Below are 26,957 nucleotides of genomic sequence, written 5' to 3'. Positions count from 1 at the left end.
TTGGGATTGGGGGTAGGAATTGGTGTTTGATTGTAAATCAGCATGACAGATCTTACTAGGTGATAAAAATGTTCTAAAACTGATTTATGGTGATGGTTGCAAAACTTGGTAAATTTACTAAAATTCATTGAATTGCACATTCAAAATGGTGAACTTTATGCTATGTAAAATATACATCAATAATGCTGTTTTAAAGCCTTTTATAAAGACTTACAGATCTCCTGAGAATATTTAGGTATTAGATATTTTCTCCCTTGACCCTTCCAAGGTCAGAAGACACAGCTGAAAAAATACTTTTAGTGGAACCAAAGAATGGATCCAGTAACTACAGTGTCGTGGATTCTAGCTTTGACTTTGTCACTGACTCTACTTGGACAAGGCCTTGGGCAAGTCACTTAACATCTTTGTGCCTTGGTTTCCCCATCTGTAAAGAGGGTGTTAGTTTAAATGTTCTCTAGGATTTCTTGCACACATGACACTCCCATCCTCACATTTCTGTTATCTCTGAATCTCTACCTCCTAGTGATTCCCCCTCCCTCAAATACTCTAACAAAGCCCCTTTATTTACCATGGCATATGTGGCATATTGCTTGTCTCACTAATTCTTGCTCACACAAGCTTCCTGACCTTCCTGCATAAGTCTTGCAGGTACACAGTTCTCAAAGTGTTGATCTGAAAGTTCCATACGAGACTGGATCCCCATCATTCATTAATCTCCCAGAGGCTATCTTCTCATCCTATGTAACTCTCTTATGGAAGCTGTCCCATAGATAACAATATACTTCCCCTTCAGGCAGTACATGGAAGAAACAATGGGCTATACAATGGAACCAGCCTATGAGATTACACAGAATGAGAACCTGGCCCATTGTTTTCTCCTGCTGCCTAAGGAAAGAGTTGTGCTCTTTGGATCTCAATACAGATTTTGGCTTGTCCACCTCCTTGAATTCCCAAGTAACAATTAAGCAATCTGGCCTCCTTCCCTCTTCTCATTTCAATGTGTAGGATATTTGTCAACTTGCCCAGAGTTACTGTAGGCATTTTGAGCTATTCATCTGACTGTGTGCAATAGATAACAAAAACATAATTAGGAGGAGGACTGAATTAAGTCTCAATTTTATTTTTATTTTTATGGCAGGAGAGAGGTGCTTAATTTAGAGTGGTAAAAGTTATTTCTGATCCAAGTTTTCATCATCCCCTCCTTCCCTCTGTGTTTCAATAAAATGTTTCCAAATGTTTCAAATGAAAAGTTTATTAAAATAGAGCTCATGTTTTTAAAAATAAAAACGTAACATCTTACTTCCTAGAGGTAGCTAAAGAAAAGCACTCCAGGAGTATAAAGAACAAACTAGATGATTAGAATGTGGTTTATTAGTCCACAAACCTGTCGGGAATCTTGGACTCTTTTCCTAAAGCTATGCAGACATACAACATAACTTTGGAAGAACCAGTTAAGTTTGTATTCTAACTATGCCCTGTAATTTAGGAATAACTACCTGCTAAACACTGAAAATCTCTGTTAGTGGAAATTGTTGGGTAAAACCAAAGCATAAGTTATATTATTAGTGGTTGTTAAGTGGTTTTGTATATGCAGTGAAAAGGATTAGATGCCTGGGCACGGTGGCTCACACGTGTAATCCCAGCACTTTAGGAGGCCGAGGCGGACGGATCACAAGGTCAGGAGTTCAAGACCAGCCTGGCCAATATGGTGAAACCCCATCTCTACTAAAAATACAGAAATTAGCCAGGCATTGTGACACTTGCCTGTAGTCCCAGCTACTCGGGAGGCTGAGGCAGAAGAATCGCTTGAACCCGGGATGTGGAGGTTGCAGTGAGCTGAGACTGTGCCACTGCACTCCAGCCTGGGCAACAGAGCCAGACTCCGTCTCAAAAAAAAAAAAAAAAAAGATTAGATATTTGAAGAACCATGGGGTGGGTGTCCCGTTAACTGTCCATAGGGCCAAGGAAAATGGAGAAAAGTGAAGTTGAAATAAAATTCTCTAAAAATAGCTGAAAAAAGAAAAACTTAGATATGTAAGTGTTTTATGATGTGAGGAAAGAGATGTGCCTAAGAAAGTTTGGTCTTGAAGATACATACCTTTTTAATAAAAGAGAACAAATTAAACAGGCAGTCTTCCTTTCTTGTAGGAACTATATTTCAGGGTAATTACATGGCTTTAGTTGCTGAAGGAAAGATCTTCCTTGTCAAAGAGTGCCTGCTGTCTGGGTACAGTGGCTCATGCCTGTAATCCCAGCACCTTGGGAGGCCAAGGTGGACAGATCACTTGATCCCAGAAATTCAACACCAGCCTGGGCAACATGGCAAAACCCCATCTCTACAAAAACATACAGAAAGTTGAGCATGGTGGTACATGCCTGTGGTCTCAGCTACTCAGGAGGCTGAGGTGGGAGAATCACTTGAGCCTGGGAGGCAGAGGTTGCGGTGAGCTGTGATCGCACTGCTGCACTCCAGCCTGGGCGACAGAGCAAGACCCTGTCTCAAAAAAAGAAAAAAAAATTCCTACTAATAAATGTGGAAAGAGTGGTGGAATTAGAAAAACTTCATTTCATAAACTCCAAGTATTGATTCAGGAAAACATGATAAAGTTTGTTACCCCTTTAGGTGAATGATTAATGAAGCTGAACATCCTTATAATACCAAAGTAACATTGCACTGATTACTGTCTAATTGAAGGAGAAAAAGTAACTGTACAATGGAGAGATGAGACATATCACCATTCTAACTCAGTGATAGATTTTACCATGGCTGATGGTCAGTCATACATTATGTCTTCTGATGTGATGGAATAGGAAGTACACATCCCCTATGGTGTATTCAAGCCTAAAATGTTTAACTTGAATCCAGAAGTCCTTGGATATAGTATGTAGGAAACACAGGGGATAGAGAATCAACCTAAATGATACAACAAGAAAACAACCAGATAAATTCAGAAGTTAAGACATTCTACCTGATAACTGGCCTGACCTCTTCAATTAGTCAGTGGCCTTAAAATTAAGGGGAAGGGGTAGTCATGCTAGATTTAAAAAGGCTTATGAACATACAGCCAAATGCATTTCATCATACTGGATTAGATTAGGGTTAGGAACAAACCAATTGTAAAGAACATTTGGGGTCAACTGGGGAAATGTGAATATGGACTGGGTATTGCTTGAAATGAAAATGTAATTAAATGAAAAGATGGAGATTATTGACTTTAAAAAGCAGAGGACTACCAGGAAGTACCATATCTCATTTTGATTAAAGAATACACGTGCTGTGTATATATGTATATATGTACATGCTTATGTATCTCTGTATACACATGATCATACATATGCCCAGAAAAAGACCCAGATACATAAACATTAAGAGTTCAATATTGGTTATCTCTGGTAGTGGAAATATAATGATTATGTTTTTACCAGTCTGTATTTTCTAATTTTTAACAATGAACGCAGGTTGGTTCTACAATAATGAAAGGTGTTTTGTTTTGTTTTGTTTTAAACAAAAAAACCCTACCTTTTCAGATAGAAAAGCAACAGTGTATTCTTTCCTTCAAGGAAAATAAAAATGTTTCCTTTGAGGAAAGAAGATATAAAGACTAGAAAACACTCTAGTGTTTTTAAAAACCACCAAGCTTTCAAATACAAAGATTTAACATATATAAACTGTATTGTACTTCATTTGAAATTCAGTATCTTTACTAAAGAGATTTCTTTTATCCTATCCTACACACATACAGTATTATTTAATGATGTGCGCACACAACTCTGCCAGCCTTAAACAGTAGGTCTAAGACACGTTTGTTGTTTTTGGCTCCCTGTGTTGATCTGAATTCACTGCCTAGTAGCCCTTGGAAATTTCTATCCCAACACATCCCACAGGTGCCCAATACTGTGGATTCTCATTCCCTAATTCATTCTCACTCTTCTCTCTTGGTTCAGTCTTGCCTTTCTTCACTCTGTTCCCTTTCCTTGCTCCTGCCATCCAAAGCTTCTCTATCTTTTAGGCTCATCTCAAATTTCCTGTCTTTCCTGAAGCCTTTTTGGATTCCTTCCATCTCCATGCCCAGTCAGAAGGGCTCTGTTCATCTCTGAACATCTTTCGTACTCCATTGCATCTGGTTTAAATCCCTTCTCTGCCTCTTACTAGCTATGTGATCTCAAAACTCAATTTCTTTATCTGTAAAGTGGTGATAGTAAATGACTTCGCAGAGTTGAGTGCCTCAAGTCAGTGGCGAGTACTACAGTAGAGGCAGAATACATAGCTCAACAGAAATTACTCCAGTAATGGTCATGATTGTTTACACTTCTCTCAAGCCACCTACTCGTACGTTAGAGTGCATTGTACTTGTCTTATCCTCTTTACTAAAAGTAGGGAAATGGCTTGAGAATTGAGGCTCAGTCTTATTTATTACTCTTTTCTTAGTTAGGTGATACTTAACTATATTGCTCGGTATTTAGCAGCCCATCATCTAGTCATAACATCATCCTCATTCTTTCTGAGCTTGTTTGCTTTTTGTGAAATGGGGCTACCATTCAATCTCATAGAATTTTTATTTTTATTTTTGAGACAGAATCTTGCTCTGTCACCCAGGCTGGAGTGCAGTGGGACAAACTCAACTCACTACAACCTCCGCCTCCCAACTTCAAGCACTTCTCGTGCCTCAGCCTCCTGAGTAGCTGGGGTTACAAGCACGTACCACCACACCCAGCTCATTTTTATATTTTTAGTAGAGACAGGGTTTCGCCATGTTGGCCAGGCTGATCTCAAACTCCTGACCTCAGGTGATCCACCCACTTCGGCCTCCCAAAGTTCTGGGATTACAGGTGTGAACCACCTGCCCAGCCAATCTCACAGAATTTTTATAAAGTCTAGACAAATTTTTATAGTTTAAAAGACTTAGCACAGCCCCTGACAGAGTAGGCACTCAATAAATGTGGAATCTGAAACTTACTTAAAGCTAGTTTATATTTTCAAGTCGTCTTACTTTTACTAATGCTGCATTAAGATGTATTCTATAAGTTCAAATGTAAAGTTCTAGATTGGGACAGAATTTATAATGTGCCTAATAAAGATTGTTAGAGACAAACTTTTAGAATGAACTAATCTACTATTAATGGACTGATGAATCTTACTGGAAAATAAACATAAAATATACTCTGTGCTGCCTGTGGTTCAATTACCATCAAAATTAAGTTTATTATGTACTGATTTCACAGTTACATTTTATTTTCAGTCAAATCTCTATTTGTTATGAAGAAAATATGTCTACTTCTGCTAAGTGAACTTTAAAAAGTTGTACTTGTTTTTGAAGATTCCATACTCTGTATACCACCTCTTCCTGAAACATATTTATGTAGCTCCTTTTAACATAAGAGCTGGAAGAGTGTTGCTTGATGACTGCTCTTATTGCTTTACTAAAGTGTCATGTATGAGATTGAAAGATTTGGTTATAAGAATTCATAATATAATTTTGAGAGCCTACTCTGTTCCAGGCATTGATTTATTTAAATCATCTCTAATTCTCACAACTCCGAAAGGATAACAACACAGAGACGTAACAAGGCTTGAATGCAAACCCAGGTCTGTTTGACTGTTTATTCGTTTTGAATAAAGACAAATTACTCAAAGCTTTACTGCCAAAAACTATTACCTGGTTCCACATTGAAACCCTATTCAATAGTTGTTATTATTTTCTTCTTTTGCTTTGAATAACCTCCCAGCATTGTTGAGAGTTTCAAACGAAATAAAAACACTATACAGCTCCAAGGTGTTTTTTTTTTTAGAGTATTATTACCTCGACGTAGAAATTTTCAAATAGTAATGTGATCATTTTCATAAGAGCAAGGAACTTTGTCAGTTGAAACAAAAACGTCATACCAGAAGAACCCCAGCATGCTGGGATGACTCACGAAGAATCTGTGAATGAGGCAAGAGAACATTTGTCAGCAAAATGACTCTGAACTGACGTTCAAATATTATCAAATTTTAATTACCACGTCATGATTGAGTACTTTATAGAGAGCACCATATCTAAACTCTGTGGTGAACAATGACATTTTCATAGGTAATTCCTCCACATTAAGTGATTCATCATAGAAAAATGCTTTCATGCTGATGACTTCCACGATGACTGTTGGCATTAAGGATCATTGACCTGAAGAATTGATTTGAACATCTTACTGCATTATTTTAATGAGATAGAGCACCGTTTGGAGCTTTGGACTGGGAATCGAGAAACCTGATTTCTAGCCCAAACTCTGCTGCTAATTTATCTAGGTCATGCTTTGGGCAAATCATTTCATTCCTCTGGAACTCATTTTTCTTATATCAAAAATTAAGAGTTGGAATATGCTAATCTCCCTCTTATTAAGTTTCGTGAGCCCGTGATTTCAACAGTCCATAAATTTCCTTTAGTACAGTCACAGAACTGGTAAGTCACACCAGCTGAACCTGAGTGCAGCTCCACGGCTCTACGCTTGCTGTAGAACCTTTGTGAATTCCCAGTGTGCTTCACCAGTGACAGGATGTGCTACCCAATAAACCTCCATATAACTGATCTTGAAAAATTCATTGATAAAATCTGAAAACTGAAAAAGATGCATGTTTTAGAGGTTTAGGTTTCCCACAACATGAAAATGTGTCAGTTGATAATATAGCTCATGGTATTTCACTATGCTAGAAAACAGCTTACTAGAGAATTTCAGATATTACATGCAACGACAAGTTACCAAAAGGTCTTTGGTTCAAACTTAGAGTAATTTGAAAAGTGTTTAGTTGATCCCTAGAAAGTGGTTAGACAGGTTAGGCTCTTTTTCAGATATTGGAGGCAAGTTAATTTTTGAAGGGGGGCAGAAAAGGAAGTTTTCGGTTGGTTCTTTCCTTTTGAGACTTTTAATTTACCATCAGACGCTTTTTTCAGATGAAAGTGCCTTTTATACTGTCACCCATGTATGAGTCAGGTATGAAAAGGAAATAGTAACTCAGGATTGGAACGTGAATAAATGTACAATGTGGAGGATTTCCATTAAATTTTAAATAAATGAATTACAATCATATTATTCAGTGTCTCAACATTAAAACTCAAAAGGACCTTAAGAATTATTCTGTTTTGTGAAAAGGCCTTTTTCTGATTCTAGAGATAAGAAATGTGGACCCAAAGAGTTGACACAGTAAATTTGTGACTGAGCCCAGGCAAGAACCTAAAACCTAGGCTTTCTGGCTCCAATGTCAGTGTTCTTTTCTACTGCTTCCAAGTTAAGAAGACCTTTTTTTTTGATACCAAATACACATTTACTGGAGTTGTTGGCTTCTTTTTTCTTAAGACAGGGTCTCACTCTGTCACCCAGGCTGGAGTGCAGTGATGCAATTACAGCTCACTGCACCTCGGTCTCCTGGGCTCAAGCAGCCCTCCTGCCTCAGTCTCTCAAGTAACTGACACTACAGGCACATGCCACCATGCCTGGCCAATTTTTTTGGTTTTTTTGTAGAGACAGGGTCTCACTCTGTTGCCCAGGCTGGTCTCCAACTCCTGGGCTCAAGGGATCCTCTTCCCTCAGCCACCCAGAGTGCCAGGATTACAGGTGTGAACCATTGCACCCAGCAGCATTATTTTTCTTTAAATCAAAACAATATAGTTGTTTAATATAATTATGTCCGTAAAATATATTACTTTTGAAAATCTGAACAAAATTACAGTTTTTGGTTAAAGAAGAATGGATTCGCCTTTCAAAAAAATGACACACGGGAGACTGAGGCAGGAGAATGTCTTGAACCTGGGAGGTGGAGGTAGTTTGCATTGAGCCTAGATTGTGCCACTGTACCCAAGCCTGAGGGACAGAGTGAGACCCTGTCTCAAAAAAAAGAAAATGACACAGCTGAGTGTGGTGGTGAGCATCTGAAGTCCTAGCTACTCTGGAGGCTGAGGCAGGGGGATCACTTGAGCCCAGGAGTTGGAGACTAGCCTGGGCAACATAGCAAGACCCCCATCAAGATTTTTTTTAATTTAAAAAATTTTCAAAAAGTGGCACAGATGCATTGAACATTGACCTTCCTTTGTCTGCTTTTATGGGAATATCCAGCTCGCTGTGATAGTTGTGATGAAATTTACATCCAGGATACAGGATTATTTGTTCTTCTCAAAGGAGTGTCTCATTGGCCCAGCATTTCTCCCATATTGTATCTCCCCTGTGACTATGAAGAAACCCTGAACTGATGCAACCACTACTTGAAAATAAGGTTCCAAGCCAATCTTAATTGCACTAGGAAAAGGCAGCCATTCTTTTGGGTGGGGGGAGAAATGAGCTTGGGTGGTCATACTGCTTGTTAGCAATTATCTGGCTTCCACTGGAGCATCATCCAGAAATTTACATCTTAATTGGAACAAGAAGAAAATGGATGCTATTATCATTTCATTAGGTCTCTAAACTCCTCCTTGAATGATACATATGATATGGATGTGCTGTTCTTTCATTACTCTCATCATCAACAAAAACAATATGTGTGTTTTAATGCCAACCAGAGACTCTGTGCTAGGTTCTAGGGATACAATGAAATATAAACTCCTAACCTTTTAGAAGCTAGCATAAGTGATAGTAGCACTTACAGAATTAAATGAAGCAGATTTTAAAATGAGGTTACAGCAAAAGAAAAAAATACTGTAAATACAATTTTATACCAATACTGACATAGCTTGTTTCACATAAAAGAAAAAGCAATTTAAGCAATTTTAAAAATTCAAATTTATTCTAGAGAATAAATTCCAAATTTATAGCAAAAAAGAGCAAAGTTTTCATTAGCTTTCAAGAATAATACAGCCCCAAAATATTTAATATTCTATATTATGGGAATATTTTATGTAAGTCATCCCAACACCAAATAATGCTAAAAATAACTATATAGGTTCAATATCATGATTTTATTAACTATAGATTTTTAGACCTTTCCTTACTTTTTGTTATTGAATCATTCACAGCTTTTATTGGTTGAATTGCCTTCTCCTAAAAGTACCAAAGTGTGGAGAGTTTTTTTGACTGAGCAATATTCAGATTCTTTTAGCGTAAGACAGATTCTGTGAAGTAATATTGAAGACTAAATGTTGAAGAGTAGCTTTCTCTAATACCAAACGGTCAGTTTTTTCAAATGTCATGAACTGGAGTACAGTTAGCTTTTCATCCTCCTCATTATAGAATAATTCCTCATTATCCCCATTCTTTCTTCTGCTGAGGCTGTGGTGGTATACTCAAAGTCACATCCATACCCTTCTGTCTCCAAAGTCCTAGGAGAGATGGCCCTCTTCTCAACCTCTACATTGCATAGAACCCTACATCCCTCAACAGAAGGAATACCTAGTGCATAAGGAAAGTGGCCTTTCACCACTCGTCCTCACTCTGTAACATCACCAAGGACTATCCTGCAAGGGGACTGTCCATAGGATGAATAGCAATAGACTGCTGCATTGATGTGCACAGTGCTGACAACCCATTGGTGTGCAGAGCACCCTAGGCAAGATCTAAAGTTCTAAGATCTTATGTAAATCACCAGCATGGTCTTTTATGTATCTGGTTATAATATCCTTCCAATCAATATTTTAAAGGGCAGGACACTGGGGGAATCTTAAGGCTTTGAAGACAGGGATAGTCACATGCATGTCTTATAAATTATCTGATGATCATACACTGTTTACTGATAGTAATGACTCTACTTAAACAAATATATTATTTCTGATATCAGTGCATGCCAACTGACCTTCAGGTTTAAGCAAATGAGAAGAACACTCTTTTAAGTATATTTGGATAATTTTGATATAGTTACATGTGAACTCATTAAGTATAGACACCTTGGCTTATTATTTACTGCCTAAGCCTAGATCAGTACCTGGTGCTTAGTAGGTATTTGATGAATGATGGGATGGATAAATGTAAAAATAAGTCTTTTCAGTATCTAAAGACAAAACAGATACATAATGAGATACAGATGAGATTGGCTCATCCATCTTTATTTTCATTCATTTGAATGTCCATGTGAGCAAGTTATTTTGTAAGTGATCTAGCACTGCAGTGTGACTATCATTAACATAAAATATGATTAATCCACATTGTATAACTGTTTTGTTAGTAATGTAGGGATGCTTTGTGTGTTGCTTGGTTTGTGTATGCTGCCAAAAGTGTAAGCAACATTTACTGAGCTGCTATGTGGCAGGCTCTGTGTTTATTAAAATTGTAGTTTTTGCTAATTGACTGTTTTTTGACACATCCATTTTGTTCATCATTGTATGCCTAGCACCTAGCTTTAGGCTTGCCACATATTATATTGGCAATTAATATTTGTTGAACAAACAAATGCATGAAATACAATGAGTAAGACAGGTTTTTGCTTTCAAGTAAAACATAGTCTGGGGTAAGAAGGAATGTCAGAATGTGGTGGGTGCTATAGGAGTAGGTGTTACCAGATTCTGATGCTATGGAATAATAAACTGTTAAAATATATAATCTTATGTTTCAGAAGCTAAAGCACAGTATGGGAACTATTAGAGGCTTAGAAGACCTCACTACCCAGTAGACTCAGAAGTTAAATGGTGTCTGAGAAAAAAGAGAATAGAAGTAGCAGTAGGTGAAGAGTCCAGAAGTGATTCCCTTTGAGGACAGGTGGAAAGACTGCATCTGTATGTTGCCAAAGAGTAACAGAGACTGGTATAGGACTGGAGTTCGATTCAGTCATATCCTTAAATATTGTACCATTGTGTCTGGATTACTTTGTAGTATAAGTAAATTTCCAAGCATGGGGAGGGAAGGAGAAGCGCCTTTATTGAGAATTCAACTGAATATAGAGAAGACTAATTTTACACAACCGTAATCACTGCAGTCATTTGGACAAATTAGCAAACCCAAGTTTTGCTTTAACTTGGATTGCTTTAATAAAGATGTTTTGGGGCTTAATGGCACAGTTGCCCAACTCCCCACTTTATTCTGTGCTGTTCAGAGCCAGCCAGCATTTCCCCATCAAGCTCTTGCACCATGATTGACAGGGACACTTTTACTAGTCCCCTTGAAGAATGAATAGTTACTCAATATAGATTAACCAGATATATATTTATTTTACTCAGGGAATATCAGGATAAATATAATTCAGAGAATTAATTGCCTTCTCATATACTGCCCTGTGTGGGGACATCTTTGAAAGTCCGCAAAGTCACTGTGATTCTAGTAGGCCACTCATGTGACAAGACCTGCTCCCACATCAGTAATTTGGCACAGCTAGTGTCTCTCCTTGCCAAAAAGGGCAAAGGCCTTGAGCAAGAAGCCAGCTTTTTCCTGATTACAAAACCGACCACAATTCCTCGCCAACCTAACAGCGTAAGTCTATTTTTTTCTGGTGATGTGTTACTCTTCTCACAGAGAACTCCATTTTTTCATTATGACATAGCACTTATCATTTAAACATCAATTGATGTTCAAACATCAGCTGATGTAACATTGCTGTAGTTGCTATTGATGGATAAGCTGAAGTTTTTAAGAAAGCAAACCCGATATTTAAATCGAAACCATATCAAACCCTTCTTCATTCTCTCAACTATTTAATTTTACAGAATTTGGATAGCAGTCAGTATCATTTTGGGCTTCACAAATCAGCAGAACAAGTACCTTAGGAATACAACATTTCAGTAGCATGCTAATACCAACGTTTAAACTATGGATATGTATTTGAATTCCAAAATTTTCTTCAAATCACATGATTAGAGATTCAACCAGGAATAGACATTGAAAGAAAACTTTGCCCAAATAAGCTTTCTGGTATTTCATAAGCAAGAGATTTAAAGTTTTCCATTTAAGAAGGAATTGATGTGAATTTTACGACAATTAGAAATGCAAGTAGATATTGGACAGTCTCTGCTCTGATAATTCTAAATACAGTATAGTTCATGCCCCTCACAAGACACTGAACATGTGGGTCACTGGCGAGACAGTGTGGCAATATTTTCCCTGTAATGTACCAAGTCTTGCCAAAGCAGTGAACAACATTATGACACAACTTTTTGTCACAGCTGGCTCCTAACAGGACAGTGCCAGCCAATTCAAGCCCAGTCCTTTCTGTGTTTATTCCCATCTCTCCCAAATATTTGGAAACTGATGTCTTGACTCATGGGTGTATTCACAAATTCTGTTACTTCAAGTCTTTTTCTTTTAACGGATTGATCTTTTGCTAGATATAGACAAAATATCAGTGTGAATTACAGCAAACCCCTATTCCATGCTGTTATGGGTGAAACTCTGGGAGATTCTCCTATTGACCCAGAAAGCGATTCCTTCACTGATACACTGTCTGCAAACATATCACAAGGTAAAGTTCCTTCCAGATATGGCTATTGGGGACGTGGGGGCATTTATGTAAGGGTAAAATTGCTCTTGTAGTTTGTCTTCCAAGTTATGTTTGTTTTAATACTATCATGTGTACACTCCAGTATTTTAATGCTTAGCTCGCTGCTATCGCATTCACTTAAAAACATATTCAGATCCTTAAAAAAGGAAACCTAACCTAATCTGTATTTTATCTCTGTGCATGGCTCCCGTTTCCTGAATTTTAAGCGCTAACGGTATAGTTATATCCAAAAACAATCCTGTTCATTTTTATTTCCTGAGTTTGCATAGATTTCCCAAGAATTCATAAGGGCTTTTTAGACTTGAAGGGTCACTTTTTCCTCTTTTCATCTTGTATGTTAGAGATCTCTCATAATGGTTTTTTTCCCTCTTGCAGCGCTTTTGTTCCTCTTGAAGTACTCTCAGTTCTTTTCTGTTCTACTTTGAAATCTAGATACTGTGTGGGCACTTTAGCTCTCCCAAAGAATTGTAATTTACCAGAGTATGGGACCAAGTGATGCTCTTTATTAGATTTCTGAGGATGCCTCCTAGCATAGTGCCCAATACATTGCAGAATGGATTGTCGGAACCTTGAAAAAGATCTGTTCCAAGCATCATATTTTATGCATAAAGAAAATGAGGTTCCTCAAACAGTAAATGCCTATTGTAAGTGACTACCTATTACTTCTCTTCAGGTGTGTCAGAATCAGATACCTCCTTTTCAATATTTCTTTCTTGGCCATTGCAAAATGTAAGTTCTCCATTTCTACAGCTCCTTCTACTGGAGTTTCTTAGCACCGCTTTTTCTGTTTTGTTTTGTCTCATATTGATGTCTTTATTTCTATTCATTTTATTTTTCTCTTCTCAGATGCTACGTAAAAATAGATTGTTAACTAGTGTGATTCATGTTTTATAATATAGGTGCTACAGCATTAAAATTAAGTCACTTAATTGCTGAAATAGATTTTAACCTTTTCGTTTTCCTGGAAGCCTGAAGTTTGAACATATTAGTCATCATTTTAAAAATATAAAGCTTTTTAAAAATTAGTAAGAAATGTTTCCTGAAATACTGTTTTATTTTATTACAGTAATTTGTTTCAACATGTATTTCTGTCATCTAAGCCTCTTAACTAGGAGTTTTGTTTTTTTCCTTAAAGTGCTGTTATTCTGTTTTTCTGCAAGCCAAAAACATTGTTGCTATCTTTCTTCAGTTATTAATTTAGCCTGCCTCAGGGCAGAATGTCCTGGCTATACTGTGAAATAGTTCTTGAGTCAAAATTTGATAGTTTTGTCTATTTTCAAAGAACGTGTCTAGAATGCAGTACAACAAATATCAACAAAATAGGTTAACTGAGAGGCAAATACTATTTGTGGTAAGGGATGGTTATGTGATTCAAGTTAGTTTTCATTCTGTGCTAATCTCTAACTTCATGCTTTGAATTTACCCTGAGTTTAATTTTTTTGAGTCTCAATTTCCTCTAAAAGAATGATCCAGTACTTTTCTTCCTAATTAACATGGTACAGAATGAAATTATTAGCAATTAAAACATGATATTTTGTACCAATAATTTAACCCTTTTCTTACAGGGTCTCTGGCTACTCCTTCTTCATAAGCACTGTTTCTCTGTTAAAAATGTGAGTTCCTAAAGGCCAAAGACCTATGATTGTTACTCCTACTGTATTTTGTAAATGACCTTTAAATAATTGCTCCACCTCTTCCAAAACAGACAGACTTACAAATAAATTAGATATATGATCATTATTAGCCGAGGCTAGCAGTGTTGAATACTGGGGAGATGAGGTATTTGGCCTGGGTACAGTAGTCCTCTTACGTGCTTCCTCCTGATCATAGGCAAAGTGAAATTGGGAGTGTTGCAAATAGTTGGGTACTGCTATTAAGAAAAAGTGGCACATTTCGTGTGAATGACTCAGATATCCAGGTAGATTGGTTATATTCAAGAGATTAGGCCAGGCGCGGTGGCTCAAGCCTGTAATCCCAGCACTTTGGGAGGCCGAGACGGGCAGATCACGAGGTCAGGAGATCGAGACCATCCTGGCTAACATGGTGAAACCCTATCTCTACTAAAAAATACAAAAAACTAGCCGGGCGAGGTGGTGGGCACCTGTAGTCCCAGCTACTCGGGAGGCTGAGGCAGGAGAATGGCGTAAACCCGGGAGGCGGAGCTTGCAGTGAGCCGAGATCCGGCCACTGCACTCCAGCCTGGGCGACAGAGCGAGACTCCGTCTCAAAAAAAAAAAAAAAAAAAGAGATTAAAAATCTCCACTACACTTTATGCCCAAAGAGGACTTCCATGCTTTTTCCAAGGCTCCATCGTTGCTGTAACCCCTTTATATTGCTCCCCTTTCTTTTTTTTATCAAGAGCTCCTTAAGCAACCCCAAGTAACCTCATGCTGGCTCTGAAACCATTTCCACCAGTAAAAATTGGCGAGATTGAAGGGAAGCTTCCACAAGCTCAAGCTGAATATGCCTCCTGCTTTGAGTGCCAGACTTAGTCCTGTGTGAATTCTACAATTTTAAGTTGTTGCACCAGAGCCTTGAAAGATGATGACACACTTGTCCTTTGGAGCTGATTGAGCAATGGAAATATGCCTTAGAGACATGATAAATGCTGCAATAGACAATCCGTCAAAATGAGTCTCTCCTGAGATAGGAGTGAGTGAGTGATTGTACGCCATTTTTATTGAGGGATACTTAATCTGTGGTTACATAACTCCAGGCAACTATATATTCAGAAACATTTAGATAATTAAAATTTTCACCTTTCCAGAAGTTTAAAGGGACCCATGTAGTACCAGGAAATATAAGGACCAATCCTATCTTGGCCACATATTTGCTGTGTGAATTTAAGCATGCCATTTTTCTTCTCTGGCCTTCTGTTTCCACATATATTAACAATACACAGGATTAACGGGAGGATTAAATGACATAATACTTGTGAAAGTAGATCTAAAGCCCTGTATGGAATTTATTGCTTTAGCCTTGTAGCATTAATCACTTGTGGCTAGAATAGAAGGCTCTGATTTAAAAAAGAAAAGAAAAGAAAAGAAAAGACTGGGCGTGGTGGCTTATGCCTGTAATCCCAGCATTTTGGGAGGCCGAGGCGGGCGGATCACAAGGTCAGGAGGTCAAGACCATCCTGGCTAACACGGTGAAACCCCGTCTTTACTAAAAACACAAAAAATTAGCCAGGCTTGGTGGCGGTCGCCTGTAGTCCCAGCTATTCGGGAGGCTAAGGCAGGAGAATGGCATGAACCCGGGAGGCAGAGGTTGTAGTGAGCTGAGATTGCGCCACTGCACTCCAGCCTGGGCGACAGAGCGAGACTCCATCTCAAAAAAAACACCTAAATTTTAAGGAATATGGAAAAACAATAACTGCAGAACTCTTTATTGCACAAGAGTAAGAGGCAGTTATATGAATGAAGTGGGGCATCTGCATGATCTCCTGTGCATGTTTTGAGAAGGAGATGATCAAACTTAGAGAAAGTATCTTCGTGTCTAATTTTTTCAAATGATGAAATTATCTCCCACTTTCTTAAATATTTGTCTATGAAGAAATTGAAATTATTCTTTTGGCCTAAATAAGAGTGACAATTACATGTTTTCTTCTCAGAGGCATTGAGAAACTTAGATTATGATGTTTTTCATACACTAAAGTAGAAGTCCAGAAAAGATTTGAGTTATTGACACAGCTCTTTTGTGTGTGTGTGTGTGTGTGTGTGAGAGAGAGAGAGAGAGAGAGACAGAGCCTCACTCTGTCACCCAGACTGGAGTGCAGAGGCATGATAATCACAGCTCACCACAGCCTCAACCTCCCTGGGCTCAAGTGATCCTCCCATCTCAGCCTCACTAGTAGCTGGGACTACAGGCGTACCTCACCACATCCAGCAAATTTTTGTAATTTTTGTAGAGACAGGATTTTGCCATATTGCCCAGTCTGGTCTTGAACTCCTGGGCTCAAGGAATTCTCCTGCCTCAACCTCCCAGAGTGCTGGGATTACAGGCGTGAGCCATCGCAGCCTGCCCCTGATTTCCATAATTTCACATGTAATTAGAATTCAAGTCCTTTTTCTTGAATATTACTATTGTCTGTATTAATTTTTTTCTGAGTGTGGCTCTAGCTTTATCATTTTTTTCTGACTTAACTCTGATTAACCTCTTTTTTCATCAGCAGTACTTTGCAGATTTTGTAGATGTCTAGACTCTGAAAATCACTGTTTTTCTGAAAACTGTCATTTGTCTCATATTTTCCTCCAAAATTATGAATTATAGGAAACACCCCAAAGAAATATCATTTACATTAGCTGTTTACAAGAAAATACAGGGTTTCATTTTTAATTTTATTTTCCTACTATCTCTAAGAATACAACTTGTCTTGAAAGCTCCCTGACAGCAACTATCCATTTAATCTGCCAATTGCAGCATAAAACATGGGTCATTAAATGAAAAACAATTTTATACCTCTCATAGAGGTTGTCATATATTACTATTTTTGTCAGCATTCTCACTTATAACTCTGTTTGGATAACCCTGGGAAAATTTCTAAAATCTTCATAGCTCTTTTGTTAGGTACATATTCCTTGAGACAGAGGAAATCTGAGCAAAGTAAATTTCTTCATTATCTGAGATCAACAAAAGTGATACAGAACTTCTGTCCTGTTAGCTCCCTTTGGACGCTTAAAATAGGCACTAGAGGTTGTCCAGTAAATGCTTCATATCCATCTACTAGTGCTGAATATTTGTGAAAATATAGGTGATAATGAATTAGACTTGTTTGAATGGAATTAAGTTTCTGTAAAGTTTTACCAGATTGTATTTTTTTGTTTGTTTTTTGTATGTTTTGTTTTGTTTTGTTTTTGGTAAATGCAGTTTTGCACCTGTAACTAATTTAGAGACGAAGAAATTGCACATGTAACTGATAGCAACTGCCATCCAACTCTTACAACCTCAGAATCAAGATCACGTGGCTATTTGAGTACACAGTGTTTTAAACTGTTTAATTTTTATTTGAGCAAGGGATTGCCAACACAAGATCGAGGTTCCCACAAGTGGTGAGTGGCACTTGTGGTTAACACTGCAAAGCAGATTTAAAACAGTCAACTGTTAATTGCCTACGAGGAAATTATTCCTCATCACCTCATGCCAGGTTTTTATATGGCCTTTTAGCTGACCTTCTAAATGAGAAACATTGTCATCCAGTGCAAACTGCCAATGGTCCTAAAATGCCTATCTTTATTATCAGTCTAATAATATTTATTGAGTGCCTATTTTCAAGGCACCATAGTGAATGTTATGAAATCTAGATACTTTTTCCCTGTCTTTCAAAGTTCTTTATAATCCAGGCATACTTTATATATTTTACCTTATTTTCACCACATTCCAGGTATTGGCCTGCCTTGCTCTGTTCACACTAATCTCTTTGTTCCAAGAGTAAGCCTGACCCACCCTTGCTCCAAGCCTAGTATGTCCTGAAATGCCTTTCCTAATTCTTCCACCTTTTCAAATCCTCCCTGTCCTTCAAGGTCAGCTTCAAGTAACCTCTACTCAGTGAAGCATTCTCTGAATGCATTGCTGTTCATTGCTCCCTCTCTCCTCTAAACTGAAAATGTGTTCAGAATATCTCTCTTCTGCCTCTTCCACTGCCTTCAGCCCAGTCCAGGACACCGTCTGTGCCTGGATACTAGTCTCTTGATGGTGTTTTCAGCTTCCATCCTAACCTCACAACAGCCTAGTCTCAACCAGTCACCCACAGGGATAATGCTCAAATGTGAGTCAGATTCGTCACTCCACCCACAGCCCTGCAGTGGTTCCCCATTTCACTTGTAACAAAAGCCCAAGTCTGGCCCTTACCGCCCTGCCCCACCCCAACTGACCCCTCTGGTCCTCTCTCTCTCCTTCTCTCTCTCTTCCACCCACTCTGCTCCAAGCATGCTGGCCTCCTTGCTGTTCCTCCCACATTCCAGATGCTCTCCTACCTTCGTGCACCTGCCCTAGCTCTTGTTCCTGTCCAGGACCCTCTTCCTCTGGCATCCTCTGGGCTACCTCTGTCAACTCCCTATGATCTTGGCTCAAATCTTACCTTCGAGTGAGGGTGACCTTGGCCTTCCCCATCCTAAGACAGGGGAATTACCTCTCCTCCCCGTTTCCCTTCCTCTTCTACTCTACAATTTCCTATTTAGAAAGTGTTTATCATCTTCTAACATGCCATGTAATTTATTGATGGATTGTATGTATTGCTTGTCTGCTTCATCTCCCTGGAATGTTAACCGCATGAAGGCAGAGATCTTTGTCTAGTTTGTTCACCCACTGATGTATTCCAAATACCTGAATAGTAGTGCTCATTAATACTTGCTAAATGAAAGAATAGAATCCTCTAACATTTATGACTTCTATCACACAATTTAACCCTGAGTTAGAACTGTCTGGTATTATTTCCTGTTTTGTATATTCCCTAAGCCAAATCATATAGTCACTGAAGAAAAGATCCATGTTTTATTCTATATTCCACAAATGTCAAGCACATAATAAGTATAATCAGGTCTTGTTGACTTATTAATACCAAGCTGATCTCCTCCAAGGTCAGAGACTGGAATATATTTAGCAAATAAAAACAAAATTTTAGTGTATGTTAAATATTATTCTAAAACCAATGCTAATACAAACAAACCAAGTACTGGATGTGCTACAAACCAGGCACAAATATGTTTTGAATTATCTGTTAGTTAGTTTGCACCATGTCCCTCCATTAGTTTGAATAACATTCATTGAATATCATTTGAATATTACTTTTAACATCATTTGTTTGTGAGTTACCCAAATCCCTGGCTTCTTCTGCAAATCTACCCACCTTTTGATATTTTCATTATTCATTTGAACCTCCAGAACACTTATTTGCTAGCAATGTTTAAAAAAGAATAGCTTATTTAATTAGCTAATATCTAGTATATGAAGCACTTAATGTATTAATTGCCTGATATGTAATAGGTGCCAAGCATGTCAGTTCTGTCTTCTTATCTTTAAAATGGAAGTTAATAGAGACATAATGTCTCCCCTTGGGTCTTTTAAGTCAGATATTTAGGAAAAAGTAAAATATTCTCATTATTCTTATTATTTTGCTTGCATTAGCAATTAAGTATGATTGATTTAAGATCACTGGATGTTATCTTACTATTGTCTACACTTTACCTAAAGCCTTGCCTTTAGTTTTGTAAATAACATTATAGACCTATTAGATAGATTGAACAAGTTTGCTTAGTGGATTAAAATATGATACTAATAAGAGCCAAAGCGAGTTTGATATTGGGATGGCCAGATTTACACAAAAGTCTTTGCCATTTACAAAGAGATCTGTTTGCCGTTGATACAGCCACATTTCTAGCCACAGTTACCCAAGATATATAAACAGTTAGGAGAAACCAACTCAATTTTCAGGTATATGCCACATACAAAATCTCATCTTATATACACTTTGCTCTTATATACACGTAGTATTATTTCTTAAGCAATATCATGTAATATAAGGGGCATGTTGATAACAGGGACATGTACCTTTTTCTTGGGATTTCAATACGAATGACTATCCAAATCTTAACCATCCCAATGGCTCCACATAATTCAGATCCCATGTCTACCGGAAAGCTATCCCTGATTATTTCAGGACATGTTAGTGTCTTTCTTTTCCAAATTTCTAAAGTACTTACTATCTCTATCACAAGTATGGTCTCTGTACTTCCTTCTGCTACTAAACATCTCTCACCTTTGTAAGCTTCTCAAGAACCACAATACTATGTGTTTCTTGTGAGGCCTAAAAAACACCTTGCACATAGTATTAGGTGATTAGCTATCTTGATTTGAGGTTTTAGATTACTGATTGAACATTTACTGAGCTGAAGATATAGAGAAAGAAAAATGCCAAAGAAAACTAAAATGAGGAAGTTTGGAAAAGAGAAACACTTTAGTAAATTATAATGGTAACTTCTAAGAAGCAAGGTTTATAAAATAGATTGTTGATACAAAGAAAGCGTAATTTAAAAATGGGTAGCTTGAATGGATTTAACCTGCTAACGTTATTTCATTTAAATGGAATGCCTCAAAAGACTACTCAGCTGATCCAAACATAGTAACTTCCCAAACACAAGACACTCTTGACGTAGGCCTCAGAATTTAGGAAAAAAATTCCTGCATTGTTTAAAATACAGTGTCCTTGTAAAGCAGAATAGGTCTTATATACAAGCCAAATATATCAGTTCTAAAGCAAAAACAAAACTTTTACTACTTACTGATTCTTTTTTTATTATTTATTTATTTATTTTGAGACAGAGGCTCACTCTGTCACCCAGGCTGGAGTGCAGTGGCACCATCTCAGCTCACTGCAACCTCTGCCCCCTGGGTTCAAGCAATCCTCCTGCCTCAGCCTCCCAAGTAGCTGGGATTAGAGGCATCCACCACCACGCCTGGCTAATTTAGTATTTTTAGTAGAGACAGGGTTTCACCATGTTGGCAGGCTGGTCTCAAACTCCTGATCTCAAGTGATCCGCCTGCCTGCACTTTTCAAAGTGCTGGGTTTACAGATGTAAGCCACTGTGCCTGGCCTACTTCAATCTTTTAGATAAAATGTACACCCTTTGAATTTTTATTTCCACCATTTACACTGATTTGAAGTCCTTAGTTGAATATGTATTTAGCCTTCATTGTGCAAGGAAGCTGGTTACAAAAACGGATAGTTTATTAAAATGCTTGTATTGGTTTTTAAAAAAGAATAATTTTAATACAGTTTTTCCTTTTTTCTTTTTGCTCTTTTTGTTATTTTTTTGTAGAGACACCGTCTGGCTGTGTTGCCCAGACTGGTTTCGAACTCTTGGCCTCAAGTAGTCCTCCCATCTTAGCCCCGCAAAGTGCTGGGTTTACAGGTGTGAGCCACTATGGCTGGCCTTAATACTGTTTGATGAGTTCTGAATTGAATAAGTTTTAAGTGAATGTCCTAAAATTCTATGACAGTCCTTTTAACACAACTGGAAGAGTTTTTGCTTATTTGGTTTGTCTGCATGTTTCCTTCTGTCATCCCCCACTCCTAGGACCCCATATGGAACATCGTCTCTTAATTAACTCTTTTATTGAAGTATAATATACGTGGAGAAAAATGTCCAAATCATTTTCACAAGTGAACATACTTGTGAAATTAGCACCCAGACAAAAAAAAGAAAAAAAAAAAACAGAACAATACCGGCAGTCCAGAAGCCCTATGACTATTCTGTTTCTCACTCATTGATAAGTTTTGCCCGGTTTTGAATTTTATGTAAATAGAATTATACATAGTTTACTCTTTTGTGTCTGGATTCTTTTGCTTAGCATTTGTTTGTGAGATTAATCACACTATTGAATGTAATTGTACTTCATTCTCATTACTGTATAGTGTTTCATTGTATAAATGTATCACAACATATTTATCCTACTGTTGATGGGCATTCAGATGGGTTTCAGTACTGCAAATAGTACTGCTATGAACATTGTCCTATAGGTCTCTTAGTGAAGGAGCGTATGCATTTCTGGTAACTATATGGTTCAGCCAATAATAGAGTATGTTGAGCTTCAGGAGATGTTGCCAACAGTTCTGAACAGGGCTCTAGGAATCTATACTTGTACCAGAAGTGTATGAGTGTTGTAGCTCTTCCACACCATCACTGGTACTTGGCATTCTCTGTCTTTTTCACGTTAGCCATTCTGATGGGTGTGTTGGTATCATATTCTAATTTTAATCTCCCCTTTTCTGATGTCTAAAAAGTTAAGCACTTTAAAAAGTGTTTGTTGTCCATTTGGCTATCCTTTCTTGTAAAGTACCTGTTCAAGTCTTTCACACATTTTTATATTGAGTACTTTAGGTAAATGTTCTAAAGCATACCTCGTCAGATACATGTATTGTAAATATCTTCTCTTACTCTGTGTGGTTTTCCATTTACTTAATAAGCAGACATTTCTAATCAATGTAGTCTAATATACTAGATTTTTCTTTTACAGTAAGTGCTTTTTATATCCTTTTGAAGAAAGCTTTGCCTCCTCCAGGGTTAATAAAGTGTGTTAGTTTTTATTTTAAAAGTTTTCTGGTTTTATGTTTCACATTTAGATCCGTAATCCACACAGAATTGATTTTTGCATATTTTGTAAGGTAATGGTTTATCTCTTTCCATGTGGATATCCAATTGACCTACTTCGTTTATTGAAAAGATCATCCTTTCCCCACTCCCCAGCAGTGACATTTTTGTCATAAACCAGGTAACCATATAGGTCTGGGATTTATTCTGGACTTACTCTTCTATTGCATTGTATTTTTGCACCAATTAAGATTGCCTTAAGTACTGTAACTTTATAAATAGTTTGATATCTGGTAGTATAAATCCTCCAGCATTGCTCTTCCCCTTCAAGATTGCCTTGCCACTTGGCCTTTTGAATTTCCTTACAAATTTTAGACTCAGCATATCAGTTACCACACATAAGTGCTGGGATTTTTATTGGAATTGTTCTGAATCTATAGATAAATTGGGAAATAATTGAAAACTTTACAATATTGAGTCCTTCAATCCATGAACATGGACTATCCTTTCACTTATTTCTTCTTTAATTTTTTGAAGTAGTATTTTTGGGTTTTCATTATAGAGATCTTAAACATATTTTGTTAGATTTTTTTCCCCTAGATATTTGATTGTTTTGATGCTGTTGCAAAAAGAATTTTTAAATTTCACATTCTACTTGTTGCTAGCTTATAGAAATATAATTGGTTTTTGAATGTTGACTTTGTACCCAGCAACTTTGCTAAATTATTTTATTAACTGTAATGGAGTTGTTTGTGGATTTTTAAAAACACAGTCTGCCCGACATGGTAGCTCATGCCTGTAATCCCAGAACTTTGGGAGGCCAAGGTGGGTGGATCACTTGAGCTCAGGAGTTTGAGACCAGCCTGGCCAACATAGTGAAACCCTGTCTCTACATTTTTTTGTAATTAATACAAAAAATTAGCCAGGCATGGTGGCACGCCCCTGTAATCCCAGCTACTTGGGAGGCTGAGGCAGGAGAATTGCTTGAACCCCAGAGGCAGACGTTGGAGTGAGCTAAGATAATGCCACTGCACTCCAGCCTGGGCAACAAAGTGAGACTCCATCTCAAAAAAAAAAAAAAAAAAGAAAGAAACAGCAACCAAAAAACACGGTCATGTCATCTGTAAGAAATGTTAGTTTTAGTTTTATTTCGTCTTTTCCAATTCTTCTGTGTCTTTTTCCTTTGTTGCATTGGATGGATCTCCAGTACAGTGGTGAGAAGAAGTAATGATAGTATCATTACCTTGTTGCTGATCTCAGGAGAAAAGCTTTAAATATTTCACCATCAGGTATGATGGCCACTCTAGGATTTTTGTTTGTTTATTTGTTTGGTTTTTATAGGTATTCTTTAGCAGACTAACGAAGTTCCCTCTCCTTCCTAAGAGATTTTTTATTTTTAAAAATATTATGAGTGAATGTTGAATTATATCAAATGCTTTCATATAGTTTGTTGTGGTGGTGGTGGTTTTTGAGACAGGGTCTCACTTTGTCTCCAGGCTGGATCATGGCTCACTGCAGCCTCAACCTCCTGGGCTCAAGTGATCCTCCCACCTCAGCCTCTTCGAGTAGCTGGGACCACAGCACATCACCACACCCAGCTAATTTTAAAAAACTTTTTATAGAGACAGGATCTCACTATGTTGTCTAGGCTGATCTTGAACTCTTAGGCTCAAGTAATCCTCCCACCTTGGCCTCCCAAAGTGCTGGGATTACAGGCGTGAGACACTGTACCTAGCCTAGAATATTTTTTATAGTGCTCAGGAGAAAGATTAAAAGTTTGAAAAGTGTCTATTATGTATACTTTAATATCATATTGTAATACATGTTAAGATACTGTGTAGTATAACTAGTGAAAATCTTCAAATCAGCTCACAACCACTAGTGATCTGGCTGTATCTGTTTTGACACTTTTGTTCTCAATATCTATTTAGCTTAAGACCCTTGTCTTCCCATTAGGAGTGCTTGACACAGTACATTGAAAATATAATTTCAAAAGAGCATAGAGTATCACATGGTATTGCCAGACTAAACAACTCTGAGTAAGAAAGTGGCTTTCCCCCTATGGTAATGCCAAGCTACTAGAGGACCTTCAGTAGTAAAGTATGATTTAAAACCCTGACCCCATCTGTCTTTTCCCAGTTGTAGGAAGTCCTTTATAGTGTTTGAGGGTGGGCAGCAGGGAAACGGTACTCTGGCAGATCTGCGGTGGCTCCCTCCTTTCTGAGTCATTACACACTCCTCTGGATCTTTCCTTTCATTTTTCCTTTTCCTCTCCTCTCCCCTGTTTTCATTCCCCTATCACTACAAAGCCAAAGCCAAAACCAAAACGTGAAGGGGGAGCTAGCTGGGAAAAACATTCCAGCTTCTTTTTTCTGATCTAAACACCATTCTTCTCTTTTTTTATTTTTTTAATTAATAACTTTATTTTTTAGGGCAGTTTTAGGTTCAGAGCAAAATTGAGCAGAAAGTACAAAGAATTCCTATATACTTCCTGTCCCCCACCATGCACAGTCTCCCCCACTATCAACATCCTGCACCCAAGTGGTACACTTGTTACAATCAGTAAACCCCCATTGACACATCATTATCGCTCAAAGTCCATAGTCTAAGATTCACTCTTGGTGTTGTACATTGTCTGGGTTTGGACAAATGTATAAGGACACATATCCACCATTGTAGTGTCATACAGAATATTTTCACTGACCTAAAAATCCTCTGGGATCCACCTGTTCATTCTGTTCTCCCCCTAACTTCTGACTACCAGTGATCTTTTTCCTGTCTTGACGATTTTGCCCTTCCCAGAATATCATGTCGTTGGAACCATACAGTATGTGGCCTTTTCAGATTGACTTATTTCTCTTACCAGTATGCACTTAAGGTTCTTCCGTGTCTTTCCGTGGCTTGATAACTCATTTCTTTGCAGCACTGAATAATATTTCGTTGTTTGGATGAGCCATAGTTTATCCACTCAACTACTGAAGGGTGTCTTAGTGCTTCCAAGTTTTGGCAATTATGAATAGAGATGCTGTGTGTGGATTTTTTGTGGACTTAAGTTTTCAGTTGATCTGTATAGCTACGAAGGAGTGTGATTACTAGATCATATGGTAAGAATATGTTTAGTTTTATGAGAAATGGCCACACTGTCTTCCAAAGTGGCTGTACCATTCAGCAGCAAAGAATGAGAGTTTCTGTTGCTCCACATTCTCATCAACATTTGGTGTTGTTACTGTTTTAGATTTTGGCCATTCTATTTGTAGTGCTACCTTCTTGTTTTAGTTTGCAATGCTCTAATGACATGTGATGTTGAAGATCTTTTCACATTTTCACATGCCATCTGTATATCTTCTTGGATGAAGTGTCTAGTCAGATATTTTGCTCATTTTTTAAACAGGGTTGTTCATTTTCTTATTATTGAGTTCTAAGTGTTCTTTGTATATTTAGGATAACAGTTCTTTATCACAGTAGTCCCCAACCTTTTTGGCACCAGGGACCAGTTTCATGGAAGACAATTTTTCCATGAACTGGGGTGGGGCAGGAATGGTTTCAGGATGAAACTGATCCACCTCAGATCATCAGGTATTAGATTCTCATACGGTGTGCAACCTAGATCCCTTGCATGCACGGTTCACAGTAGGGTTTGTGGTCCTGTGAGAATCTAATGCCACCACTGATCTGACAGGAGGTGGAGCTCAGGCTGTAATTCTTGCTCATCAGCAGCTCACCTGCTGTGCAGCCTGATTCCTCCCAGGCCATGGACTGGTACTAGTCCAGACCTGGAGGTTGGGAACCTCTGCTTTATCAGATATGCTTTATACAGATACATTTTCCCCATCTGTGGCTTGTTTTCTCATTCTCTTGACACTGTTTTGCATTTTAATTTTAATGAAGTCCAGATAATCAATTATTTCATGGTTCATGTCTTTGGTGGTGTATCTAAAAAGTCATATCTGTGCTCAAAGTTATCTAGGTTTTCTCCTATATTATCTTCAAGGAGTTTCATAGTTTTGTACTTTACATTTAGATCTATGTTCCATTTTGAGTTAATTTTTATGAAGAGAGTAAGCTCTGTGTCTAAATTCATTTTTTTTTTTTTTTTTTTTTTTTGCATGTGGATGTCCGGTTGCTCCAGCCCCAGTTGTTGAAAAGACTATCTTTGCTCCAGTATGTTACCCCTGTTCCTTCATCAAAGATCAGCTGACTACCTTTATATGTTCCTATTTCTGGGCTCTGTGTTCTGCTCCTTTGATCTCTTTGTCCATTCTTTTGCCAGTACCACACTATCTTAATACTTTAACTTTCTAGTAGGGCTTGAAGTCAGGTAGTATCAGTCCTTCAACTTTATTGTTCTCCTTTAATATTGAGTTGGCTATTATGGGTCTTTTGCCTCTCCATATAAACTGCAGAACCAGTTTGCCAATATCCACAAAACAACTTGCTGGGATTTTTATTGTGATTGCAGTGAATCTATAGATCAAGTTGGGATGAATGAC

At 37.8% G+C, this 26,957-nt stretch overlaps 1 protein-coding gene across 7 annotated transcripts in view; it reads left to right on the top strand.

Moving 5' to 3' along the window:
* The window catches only part of PPARG (peroxisome proliferator activated receptor gamma), a 147,769-nt gene that overhangs the window by 50,762 nt on the left and 70,050 nt on the right, over positions 1-26,957 (top strand). The window contains exon 1 of one of the 7 annotated variants that reach the window (XM_025377451.1): positions 12,139-12,343. The exons of the other annotated variants lie outside the window; for them this stretch is intronic. Coding sequence (XP_025233236.1) covers positions 12,262-12,343 — 82 coding nt within the window. The 5' untranslated portion in view covers positions 12,139-12,261. Of the gene's footprint in view, positions 1-12,138; positions 12,344-26,957 lie in introns of those variants that run through there. 7 annotated transcript variants of the gene reach the window in all.

The sequence above is a fragment of the Theropithecus gelada genome, chromosome 2 (genome assembly GCF_003255815.1).
Source record: "Theropithecus gelada isolate Dixy chromosome 2, Tgel_1.0, whole genome shotgun sequence".
NCBI lineage: Eukaryota > Metazoa > Chordata > Mammalia > Primates > Cercopithecidae > Theropithecus > Theropithecus gelada.
Note: the sequence above shows the minus strand (reverse complement) of the source record. Positions and strands in the feature narration are given on the sequence as shown.